At 47.1% G+C, this 12,916-nt stretch overlaps 1 protein-coding gene across 4 annotated transcripts in view; it reads right to left on the bottom strand.

Moving 5' to 3' along the window:
* Nucleotides 1-12,916, bottom strand: part of SNX29 (sorting nexin 29) — a 580,903-nt gene that overhangs the window by 353,882 nt on the left and 214,105 nt on the right. For all 4 annotated transcript variants that reach the window (XR_006343074.1, XM_043914342.1, XM_043914345.1 and 1 more), the window contains one exon: nucleotides 10,056-10,138. Coding sequence is in view for 3 of the 4 variants with exons in the window: in XM_043914342.1 (XP_043770277.1) it covers nucleotides 10,056-10,138 (83 nt within the window). In the remaining variant the exon portion in view is untranslated. The remainder of the gene's footprint in view (nucleotides 1-10,055; nucleotides 10,139-12,916) is intronic.

Here is a 12,916-nt window from a genome sequence, read left to right as displayed (position 1 = left end):
GCTTCAGCTTACACCTGGGGAGGAATTCTGGCTCAGCCACTTTGGAGCAGATGACTGCAATGATTAATTTCTTATGTCCGTGTGAGTCAAGATCTCTACCATGGGCCAAGAATCAATGGACACTGACATCTGAAACGCTGTGGCATGCATCACTTCATCAACTTGAAAGCAACATCGTCTAACACGGTGGTTGCAAGTGGTCAAGCATTGGGATTTTTTAAAACTCCCCACGTGACTCAAATGGAGCCAAGATGGAGAAGCTCTGCTCCACCAGGGGAGAGATGGGAGAGTGGTTTACAAGGAAACTAGTGGGAAGGAGCTCTCTTTGACTGGGTTGCTGGGAAGATTAAAACAAGAGCTGCTGGCAGCTTACTGTCACCATAAGAACACCTGCCTGAAAAAGGAACCAGCAGCGAGGGGGCATTGCAAAGCTGGGGCATACCAGTTCATGGGAGCCCATGGGTGCATCTCTTCCTAACTTTGCATTCAGTGATGTCACGTGAGTAGCTTGAAATGGACCACAATGGAGCTCTGACACCGTGGAAATCAGTGTCTTCTTCTGAGGGCTGGGGGTTCAACATTTAGCAGCACCACACTGCTAACACTGGGAGGGAGGGGAACAGAGTTGAGAAGAAAACAAAAAACAAAAAAAAGCTCCTAGTGATATATTTTGAGCCCCTAGATCAAGCCGTTCCTGAAGACAGACCCTCCTGGAGTTCTGCTGTTTCATTTAAAACAGATTAAATTGGATTTTTATGATTCTTGTAATCAAAATAGCTCTGAATGATGAAACCCTCAAAGAGTCAAAGTCTTGTTCTAAGAAGTATAGTTATAAGAAGTTTAACTATACTATGCTATAGAAGTATGGTATATGTCATCAGAGGAATCTGGCTGGAGACACAACTGAAAAATGAAGTTACATGTGATACAGCATGTTCTCAGTGACCTTAGAATGAAGATCCACAACCTCACCCACTGCTGAGCTCTCCCTAATTGCTGTGGGTTTTCAATCAAGTTCTACAACAGCTCCTCCTGGATTTCTAGTCATTTCTATTCATTCGTGTTATGAATATTTATGGAAGATGGCCAACAAGTACATGAAAACATGCTCAACATCACTCATTATTACAGAAATGCAAATCAAAACTACAATGAGATATCACCTCACACTGGTCAGAGTGGCCATCATCAAAAAAATCTATAAACAATGAGTGCTGGAGAGGATGTGGAGAAAAGGGAATGCAAATTGAGACAGCCACTATGGAGAAGAGTATGGAGATTCCTCAAAAAAAAACTAGGAATAAAATTACTGTATGACCCAGCAATCCCACTGCTGGGCATACACCCTGAGAGAACCGTGCAGAAACACACATGCACCCGTGTTCACAGGAGCACTACCGGCAACAGTTAGGACGTGAGGCAACCGAGGTGCCCACTGACAGACGAATGGGTAAAGAAGATGGGTACCTATATTCAATGCAATATTACTCAGTCATAAAAAAAAAAAAAAAGAATGAATCTAAGTCAGTTTTAGTGAGGTGGCTGAACCTAGAGCCTGTTACACAGAGTGATTAAGTCAGAAAGAGAAAAGCAAACGTTGTATATTAATCCATATATCTGGAGCAGGAAATGGCAACCCCCTCCAGGATTCCTGCCTAGAGAATCCCACAGATGGAGGAGCGTGGCAGGCTGCAGTCAGGTGGTCACAAAAGCATCAGACATGACTGAGCAGCTAAACAAGAACAACAATGCCTGTCTCTGGAATCTGAAAAGATGATATTGATGAACTTATTTGTAGGGAAGCAATCGAGACACAGATATGGATAATGGACTTGGGGACACAGCAGGGGAAGGAGGGAGTGGAACGAATGGAGGAAACAGCATCGACATATATCCACTAGTATGTGCAAAACAGACAGCTGGTGAGAAGCTGCTACAGAAACAGGGAGCCCAGCCTGGTGCTCCATGATGACCCAGAGGGACGGGAGGGCAGGGAGGCTAAGGAGGGAGGCGATATATGTATAATCACGGCTGAAACCAACACAATATTGTAAAGCAATATTCCTCCAATTGAAGAATCATTTTAAAAAATATTTATGGAGCACATCCCTTGGGTGAAGCCTGTGTGGGGCCCTCTGAACACAGCAGAGGGAAGAACAGGCAAGGTCTCTGCTCCTTGAATGGTACACTGCAGGGCGGAACACGGACAGTGACCAAGGAAGGGACAGACAATCAGACACGCCAAGGCGCTCATAAAGGTGCTGTGATGGCGATCAGGGAAGTGACAGGAGGGAGAGGCGGGGTGGTCAGGGGAGGCCACACCTGAACAGGGACTGCCTAATGAGGCAGGACCAGCCTTTCAGAGAAGAGAGAGGAGCATTCCAGAAGGACAGCAACCGCCAAGGCCCGGAGGTGTTACCTGGTAAAGTCAGTGTGGCCAGGCCAAGAGAGGGCGGGAGGAGACGGGGCAGGGAAGTAGGGAAGAGCCGGATCACACCGAGCGCTGCAGGTCCTCGTCAAAAAGTCCAGACTGGACTTCCCTGGTGGTCCAGTGGTGAAGGCTCTGTGCTTCTACTGCTGGGGGCGTGGGTTCGAGCCCCGGTCGGGGAACTAAGATCCCACATCCTGCAGGGCAACGAAGACCAGTGCCACGACGACTGAGCCTACGTGCTCTAGAGCCCGAGAAAGCCCCTGCAGGCCACAAAGGAGACCCAGCACAACCAAGACTAATTTTTTTTTTTTTTAAAAACTCTGGATTGAGTTTTAAACAGTAGAGTGACGAGATCTTAGCAGCGTCTCCATGAGGTCCCGTGCTGATCGCGCTGGGACCAGACACAAACACACACACGACTCCCGAGCTTGCTTCCCTTGTAGCCAAAGCAGCCTGCCTCCAACAGAGACATCATCTGTGTGCACACTGGGGGCAAGAATATGTGGGCACCAAGGGAGACACCCCAGTGCCTGCAGTCACTGAGGGAAGCTGCAGGTTGAAGGTCCCAGGGCACCACACGCATCCATGAAACCCACAGGCTCCAGGAATCCTCTCGCCCGTGACCCTCCATCAACACAGGACCAGGCTTCTCCACGGCCCTGCCCCACTTCCTGGAGCCCGGGGGAAGTGAGACCCCCAAGGAGGACATGGAGCACAGGCAGGCGAGGAAGCAAGGGGTCACCGGGCAAGTCACACGCAGGCAGAGACACGACACGGGATAGAGGCTGAGAGCTTCCTTTTCTTTTTAACTTCTCTTGTTTCTTAAACTTTTAAAACGGCTCCCAAACCTCCCTCATCCATCAAGTTCCTCCCACTGATCTGTTCTCACTGCCAATTACTCTGATTGCCACCAGCAACAGGCCATTTCTTCCCCCTCTGGCCCTGAGCCTGTGGCTCATGAATTAAATGGCAATGCCAACAAGAGCTTGGAGCCTTAGAATCCATCACCACGGAATAGGACTACAGAGGCCAGGACAGATGATTCCAGGGGAGGGGAGCACATGAGAGGGAGGGCGGCCAGGAGGAAGGACATCACAACATACAGAGGCTGCAGGTTAGAAAAGACAGGCTTTAGAGAAATGATAGCTCCCCATGAAGACAGAACAGACCCTGCATCCAGTAAAGAGCAAACAGTTTGCCATGACTGGGCTTGCCAGGTGGCTCAATGGTAAAGAATTCGATTACCAATGCAGGAGACGTAAGAATCGAGGGCTCTCTCCCTGGGTCAGGAAGATAAACTGGAGAAGGAAATGGCAACCCGCTCCAGTACTCTTGCCTGGAGAATTTCATGGACAGAGGGATCTCAAAGCGCCAGACACAACTGAGTACGCATGCATCCAAGCTATGGAAACCCAACCCAAGCTTGAAGACAGTGGCAGGGGAGGCTAGTGAATTACTGCTCTTGTTAACAGTATGTTTAGGGCTGGACTGTCACATCAGGACGGCTGGATTCGGGGATTCGAAGGACACGATCGACCCCCAGTGCCTCTCTGCCTCTCAGCTCAGCTCCTCTCCCTCCTCTCCTCTCCCTCACACTCAGGCTCCACTTGAAGACAAGGTAACTACAGTGGCCCCAGCCTTCCAGGCCTGGCGGGAAAGGAAGAACTCCTCGTGACAGCCTGGTAGAGCCCTGAGACCCAGCTGGAGCCCATCGGCTGAGGTCAAGGGCAGCAGGGAGGGTAGGGCCTCATCGACATCACAGGGCTGACCCTGAGTCAGGACGCTGGGCCCAGAGAAGTTGGAGCATAGGCGACCTGACGCCACAAGGCCAGAGACCGCCACCACGCCAGCCGGGGGCGGCGGCCTGAGCCGTGTGACACAGAAGGACGCGGCACATCTGGAATCCCACGTTCGGCTGCCCCTGTAGAACCTCTTGCTTGGTACAGAGAGCCAGCTCCAACTCACAGGCAAATGCTCCTTGGGAAAGCCCAGGAGAAGCCCGACACCCAGCAAGGGGCTGCTCTGCAGCAAAGACCTCCATGAGACTAGCCCCACCCCTACCAGGGGGCACTCAGAGAACCCAGACTCCCCAGATGCATAGGCAACACTGTTGTTCAGTTGCTAAGTCGTAACTGACTCTGCAACCCCATGGACTGCAGCACGCCAGCTCCCTAGTCCTTCACTGTCTCCTGGAGTTTGCTCGGATTCACATCCATTCAGTCAGTGACGCTGTCTAACCATCTCAATCTCTGCTGCCTTCTCCTTTTGCCTGCCAAAAGCCTTATTATTAATCACATCTGAAAAGTCTCTTTCTGGATTCCCTGGTAGCTCAGTGGTAAAGCATCATCCTGCCAATGCAGGGGGTGTGGGTTCGATCCCTGGGTTGGGAAGATTCCCTGGAGAAGGAAACGGCAACCCACTCCAGTATTCTTGCCTGGAGAATCCCATGGACAGAGGAGCCTGACGGGCTGCAGTCCATGGGGTCACAAGAGTCAGACATGACTCAGCGACTGAACAACCACTAAAGTCTCTTTCACCATGGAAGGTTGTGCGGGCATGGATTAGGGGTCAGGACACAGACATCTTTGGAGGGCCAACATTCCATCCACCACAGCATTCTCTAGATCCCAGCATGTTATCTGAATTACACCTATCACCTTAACAGCTAATCCTCACAACAACCTACGAAGTATATATACTATTTTAACAAATCCTAATTTTACAAGTATTCAAAGGGGCAATGAGAGAGAAAGTGAGGCAGTAAAAATAGTAATAACAATAACTGTCATATTTACTGAGTGGCTGCTACATATCAGACATTATTCTAAGAGCTTTCCATATACTAATCTAGCTCTTCTTCCCCAAAACCCTATGAGGAAGGTATTGCTACAGTTCCCATTTTACAGAGGAAGAAAGTGAGGCATAGAAACTTACATGGTCTCTAAGTCAATTACCCTGGGGAAGTCCTCAGTGTCTTTGGCACAGGGGTCCCTCTTTTACTAATGTCAGTTACAACGAGCAAGAAGAATGTGGAACGCACGGTGATTCCCAAACGCTTTGGCCATGACCACTATCTTGGTGGGGACATGTACAGGGACCAGGATGAGGTGACTCCTTTGGAGAAAGGTCACGGTGACAGGTTAAACAAGCCTTCCTTCTGCTGACAGAGCCTTTCCCCAGATGGTCAGGCGTGATGGAGGAGATGCCTACTCAGGGAACGACCCTGCTGACCCAGCCCTGCTGCTGGCATCTCCCTCAGGAGGCACCCAGAAAGATCTGCAGTCATCACAGATCTTACCAAAGGGCCCCCACCTTGGGCCATACATCCATGAGAAGACATCCCCCATTAACACACGCTCAGCCTCACTCCCCACTTCCTACATGACTGTGAGATCCTCAGTCAAATGGAGATGCTGGGTTAAAAAGAGAATGCCCCCCTAGATCGTCCTCCTCCTTGGCCCCTACTGGGTGGGCATCATTCAGCAGAACAAACAATGCCTCACAAAGAGGGTCCTGGGGTCTACACCTGGGAGGCAATGCACCAGGGGGTGTGATTCTGGCTTCAGTCAAGCTGGAGCTTCCAACCGTCAGTAATAAAGACGTCATTTTGAACACTTGTGTCAGATTCCTACATCAATGTTTCATAAAGAACTTGAGGGGGAAGAAGAGTCATGATAACCTCAGAACTGAAATAAAGTTACCAACTGACCTCTTAAAGATTGTCAGCAATCTATTCTAAAGGTCCATTTTAAATTGATTTTTTTTCTTAATCTTGAAGGCACTTCCCACAACAACAATGAATATAATGATCTCAACATAGCCCTCAGCCATCTATTCAATCCTGAAGGCATTTGGAGCTTCAATGATTTCTCACTCTTTTCCTACTGATAAGCTCAGTTTCACAAACAATTTGTTGTCCAAATGATTAAAAAAAAGAAAAAGTTTTATCGCTTCAACCTAAAAGGCTTCTTTTGTGGAAAAAGCACTGTGAACTCTCACCTAGAATTTGAGAAGCTGGTCCACATCTCTATGTCCACCTAACATCAGGAGCCACAGAAATCCTGGATCAGAAAAGACTCTCCCTGGACAACCTCTCCCTGCCCCTCGTCCTCCAGCTCCCCGGAAACACCAAGCCCCCCACCCCAGCCTATCCAGGACACCCCCAAGATACCACAGCCTGACAAGGGCAAGGCACCCCAATCTGGCCAGGGCACACACTCCATAGTTTTCAACAAACTGAGTCAGCAGCTGGCTGGGGTTGAGGAGTGAGCCCCAACTTCTCTGAGTAGTGGATGACATCACTTGAAAGTTAGGTAAAGGCTCTGGAAAGGCCAGAGCACAATTTCTGAAAGCACATCTTCTAATAAGGCTGCTTGCTGGTGTCTGGCATGTTAGCTGGTGCTCACGAATTTTACTTAAGTGGAAGAAAGAATAAAATGCAGGACTTAAGGAAGAGAAGGGCATCACTCAGTTCATGCCTGCACTGAAGGACTTTCATAAAGACCTTCCACCCAGAATGACTCCCAGATATGGTAGAAGGTCTTCTATGACCTGGTGAAAATAGAGTGGTAAGGGACTGCAAAAGGGACTTTGCCGACAAAGTTCTGGAGAGTCAAAGCTATGGTTTTTCCAGTAGTCATGTACTGATGTTAGAGTTGGGCCATAAAGAAGGCTGAGTGCTGAAGAATTGATGCTTTCTAATTGTAGTGTTGAAGAAGACTCTTGAGAGTCTCTCTTGGACTGCAGGGAAAACAAACGAGTCAATCCTAAAGGAAATCAGTCCTGAATATTCATTGGAAGGACTGATGCTGAAGCTGAAACTCCAATCCTTTGGCCACCTGATGAGAAGAACTGACTCATTGGAAAAGACCCTGATGCTGGGAAAGATTGAAGGCAGGAGGAGAAGGGGACGACAGAGGATGAGATGGTTGGATGGCATCACCGACTCAATGGACATGAGTTTGGGTAAACTCCGGAAGTTGGTGATGGACAGGGAGGCCTGGCGTGCTGCAGTCCATGGGGTCTCAGAGAGTCAGACACGACTGAGCGACTGAACTGAACTGAGCAACTGAACAACAAATGACAAAAGGACTGTGAATGAGTGAGAAAGTATGCTTCATCCTCTCTGCTCTGTTCCACTTAAGCCAGAGCTGGGTATGTGATGGCCCTTAGCACATTCAAGCTGGGTCTTAGGAAAACTGACTTTGGCTGCAGTGAGAAACCCTTCTGTACACTGTAGTTTCTGTTTGGGGGCTGGCGGGACGACTTACTCCAAAAATGCTCCTACTCAGAAATGTACTATATAGTATGGCAGATTTCAAATCAAATTCAAGCCCAGTGGTGCTCCCCACCCCAGGTTTAATTTTCTTACTGTATCAAATTAAATTTCAGCAAGGGCAGAGTACAGATTTCAGAAATGGTGGTGGCAGAGTCCACAGGTCACCTGCATGAGAGTCGCATATCTAAACATGTGAATCAAGAGCCCACTCCCAACCCCCGTGCCAAGATCCCCTGAGATGAGGCATGGGTACTTGGTTCCCCAAGAAAGGCCTCTGAACAGTAGTTCAGGAAGTTCGTAAGGCAAAGAATCGGGGATTTAGAAGGAAATGACCTGAGTTCATTTCCACCCCAGAGCCACAGACAAGACTTTAAAGCTCTCCTGAACCTCTAATAATGAATATTTTAAAACACAGGGAAAATACCTACTCATCCCAGGATTACTGAGTCAAATGTGAATAGACTTGAACTTGCTTGGAAAGGATAAAGGGCTAAACTACTTATTCAAAACATGCAGTGAATGAAATGAATTGGCTGCAAAAGCCAGGTGCTGGGGAAACAAAGACGAGAAGTGAGGAGTCACAAGGCCAAAGCAGACACGGCCCGGTGTAATGAGATGGAGTCCGGGCCACACGAGCAGTATCTGTGTGGAAAGGGTGATGGTCCCCCTGAGAAAGACAAGATTAATGCTGCAGTGATAACCCCCAGGCTGGCAGCAGTTACAAACTAGGGATGAAGAGAGCAAGGCATGCTATCAAAGAAAAGTAAACAGAAAATCAACGTGTTGAACCTCATCAAATGGAGACCATAATAAATATAAAAACTCAAAAAAAATCCAATCTTTTATGATATTACTATGCAAATCACACCTAGATTATAATCCTGTCTCCCTCTATGACACAGAAAAATAACTACATGTACCAACTATACACTGGGTGCCATATGAATGAAGGCTTTGCATTCACTGTTTTGGTAAATCCCCACGACAACCCTCGTGCCACTGGTGTGATTTCCCCTAACATTGGTGTGGTGTTTCCTCTTTGAGATGGCAAAGTAACTCCAAGAGGTCAAGTTATGAAGGATGCACCTGAGCTCTAATTCAGGACTGGCTGACTCCCAAGACCTGTGAGCATGGGGCATGCTCCCCGCTGTTAAAATGTCCACACTCCAAGGGCTTGCTTTTGTTTAAGAAAATCTTGTTCTGGTCAGTTGGCTGAAGGTTGCAAGACACTTCAGCTAAAGTTAAATACTCTGTCTTCAGGCTGACCTAAGAAACATTTCAGCAGTCATGACAGTTCAAGTGCAGCCAAACCACACAGGGAGGAAGCATACGGCGCCACCTCATTTAGGGAGATCTTGGCCAAGTGATCACTTTTCTATCTACTTGTATTTCTGATCAAGAATATTATTATTTGCAGCTAAAATCCACTCCAGTGGTCATGCACAGATGTGAGAGCTGGACTATAAAGAAAACTAAGTGCCAAAGAATTGATGCTTTCGAATTGAGGTGCAGAAGCAGACTTGAGAGTCCCTTGGACTACAAGGAGATCAAACCAGTCAATCCTAAAGGAAGTCAACCCTAAATATTCATTGGAAAGGCTGATACTGAAGCTCCAACACGTTGGCCACCTGATGTGAAGAACTGACTCATTGGAAAAGACCCTCATGCTGGGAAAGACTGGGGGCAGGAGGAGAAGGGGACAACAGAGAATGAGATGGCTGGATGGCATCACTGACTCAATGGACATGAGTTTAAGCAAACTCCAGGAGATAGTGAAGGACAGGGAAGCCTGGTGTGCTGCCATCCATGGGGTCGCAAAGAGTCGGACAAGACTTAGTGACTGAACAACAACAAATCTACTCAGTACTCACTCTCTGGTAGGCATGATGCTAAGAGGTTGGTGCTGCCAACTGACCCCATTTTATAGATGAGAACAGAGAGATTAAGAAACAGAATTACAGCTGGGGTTGGAGCCTAATCAGCCTAACCCCATTGATTCTCCGCCCCTTGGCATTCTGTTGCTTTCACCCATGGCCTGACATGGCTTAATCGTGCTACAGGTTCACCACCTGGCAAATGTCTTAAGACTTTAGTCATACAATTCCCTAACTGCACAAATTGATACAATGATTGCTAACAGTCCAGCAAGTAAGTCTTAACAATTTTGCAAGGATGCAGAGCAGGGTTTTCTGTCTAATTAATTTTCCAGAATCCTAAGCAGCACCGTTTTTCTAACTCATCTGCAGGTGTATTCATCCCACGCTGAGTGTCTGCCGGGCGAGGCACAGGGGTGATCAAGACGAAAAGGTGCAGCCCCCGCCCCACCCGGCTCCCTCTGCCCCTCACCTTCGGCTGTTTGGCCTTCTCTTTTCAGCATCTGGACAGCGCCTACGTATTTCTTCAGCTGCACCTTGAGCACTTCGTTTTCTCTGCGGGTACAAGAATGTCAGAAAATTTTATTTTAAAATTGGCAACTTAGACCCAGGGAAGGAAGAGAATCTGTGTATGGAAAATACACAGTGTGCATCTGGTAAATATTAATATATTCTGTTTTAGAGATCACTGCTGGAAAAGACAAGGTTAGTGAGGGCACATTTGTGTAACGCCTTCAAGAACCATTCATTCTGGTGGAAATAAGCGCTAATTGGTTCCAGCGTCCACAAACTCAGGATGCTGGCATGTGCTGTCCTCAGGTTATTTGAATCTAACAACCTGTTAGGTGCCGACTCTGTGTCAGGCACTCTGTAGCATTTACAGAAGCTGTAAAAATGGGCAAATTTACAGTATGTCCATTTACAGAAACACATACTAGGTATTGTTTACTTGGGGAACACTGAGTATTTTTATTAACTACTACATGCGTTCGGACACAACTGAGCAACTGAACTGAACTGAACATGTATTAAACATTATTTGCTAGGCATCACATGAAGTCTTTATTATCTCATTCAATCCTTCCAAGGTACGTATTAGCACAACATCCATTTTACAGATGAGCAAAGTGTGGTACAGTGACGAAAAGCAGTTAACCTAGCCCACCTGCCCCACCCCTCTCCCCATGTGAGACCGCAGGACGGAACATGAAACGCAGGCAATGACAAGATCCCACTCTACTAAATTCACTCCCCAGGGGCCCTGGGGCTGAGCACTAGGACACGAAGGTCAGAAGAGGAAAACACCATCTGTTGAGAATTTACCACATAGCTTAGACTTTACACATGTGACCTCCGTGAATCCGGGCTTGATTCAATGGAAGCATGTTTAAGTACCTAACAATATGTCAGGTGCGGTGACCCTGTAACACCCTCCTCGTTCTGCAGGAGAGGAGCTGGGGCATGGAGAAGGTCACATGGCCAACGCCAAGGTCATATGTAAGACACACAGTCTGGATACAAACCCAGGTCTATGTCTCCAAGAACCCAATGAGCGCTTCTCTGTCTCTCTTGGGATTTGAAACTGGTTTCTCACCTCGGCCCCAGAGACAAATGCCTTTTCCCCACTTTCTGCTTCTACGCATTCCCTATCCCACAAGGTTTTAAGCCTGAGTGTTCTTACACATGCTGGAATATTGCCTTACGATGAAAACAGCTTTATGATTGGGTGTCTCTTATAATTATAAAAAATAAAACACTCATTGCAAAATACTCAATCAGAACACATTTAAGAAGGAATGTAAAAATTCCACTAAAAATCCCTGAAATAAATCTAACTTCCTAAGACTCTTGAGAGTCTCTTACCAGCAAGGAGATCAAAGTAGTCAATCCTAAAGGAAATCAACCCTGAATATTCATTGGAAGGACTGATGCTAAAGCTGAAGCTCCAGTACTTTGACCACCTGATGCGAAAAACTGACTCACTGGATAAGACCCTGATGCTGGGAAAGATAGAAGGCAGGAGGACAAACAGATGACAGAGGACGAGATGGTTTGATGGCATCACCAACTCAATGGACATGAGTTTAGGCAAGCTCCAGGAGATGGTGAAGGACAGGGATGTGCTGCAGTCTCTGGGGCCATGAAGAGTTGGACACGACTGAGCAAATGAATAACAACAACATTTTTACTTCCATCCTATCAACTCTCTCTCTAGGCACATGTGAGCATGCACACATATGTACATCACTGAATATAATTATTCACAGGTGAAACACCCTTTCACATGCCTCAAAATTTTTCTGTTTGAAGACTTTTTTTCTCTGTTTACTGTCCCACACATCCTTCTCCATGGCAACCGCCATTAAACAGCTGGTACACACATTTCATGTCTCCTCCATGCTCACAGAGTCACTACAAACCTGATACATTCAGAGTTTACTTTATGAAGCCGGATCCTACTACAAATTTTTCTGCAACTGGTTTGTCTCAACAATTCACCAAGGTAAGCTTCTGATTCCATCTATTTATGGATGGAGATGCCATTTCTTGGTAATAATATGCCACATATTTGCTCAGTGGAAAAACTGCAGACCGCCAAACTGCAGACTGCAAATCACTGACTCTTTCTGATGCATCTTATTATACCTCAGCCCACAGAGATAGCACTTTACATTGTGCTTTTCTGCACTGTATTTTGGCAGAAAGAACACAAGTACCAATTGCAGACACGACCATTATACTGAGGTGTCGCCTAAAACTGTACATTCATCTCAGAAACTTGGAAAGAAAGTCAGACATGAAGGAGTTCCTTAATTATTGTCCTCCTCCTAGACAGCCTGTCACAAATGTTTCTATTGGCAGCTGCATTTCCTCTGTGATACAAACAGCCAGTGTCTAAAGCTCATAAACAACTAAGGAATCTCGAGATCTGCAGGTAGGAAAACACGGCCCAACGGACGTGCTAACACAGCTGCTTTTCCTGGATCCCCTAAGTCAGCTCTTGTCATTCATCCCAGCTTACTCCTAATCCCCTCGTGTGAATTCCAAGCACACAGTTTAAAATAAGGGAGAGAAAGAAATTGATGTGCATCTCTGTATGGTCTGCAGTGCTGGAGAAGACTCTCAAGAGTCCCTTGGACTGCAAGGAGATCAAATCAGTCAATCCTAAAGGAAATCAATCCTGCATATTCATTGGAAGGACTGATGCTGAAGCTCCAATATTTTGGCCACCTGATGTGAAGAGCCGACTCATTAAAAAGGACCCTGATGCTGGGAAAGATTGAGGGCAGGAGGAGAGAGGGGCAACAGAGGACGAGATGGTTAGATGGCACC

The sequence above is a fragment of the Cervus elaphus genome, chromosome 10, assembly GCF_910594005.1.
Source record: "Cervus elaphus chromosome 10, mCerEla1.1, whole genome shotgun sequence".
Lineage (NCBI taxonomy): Eukaryota > Metazoa > Chordata > Mammalia > Artiodactyla > Cervidae > Cervus > Cervus elaphus.
Note: the sequence above shows the minus strand (reverse complement) of the source record. Positions and strands in the feature narration are given on the sequence as shown.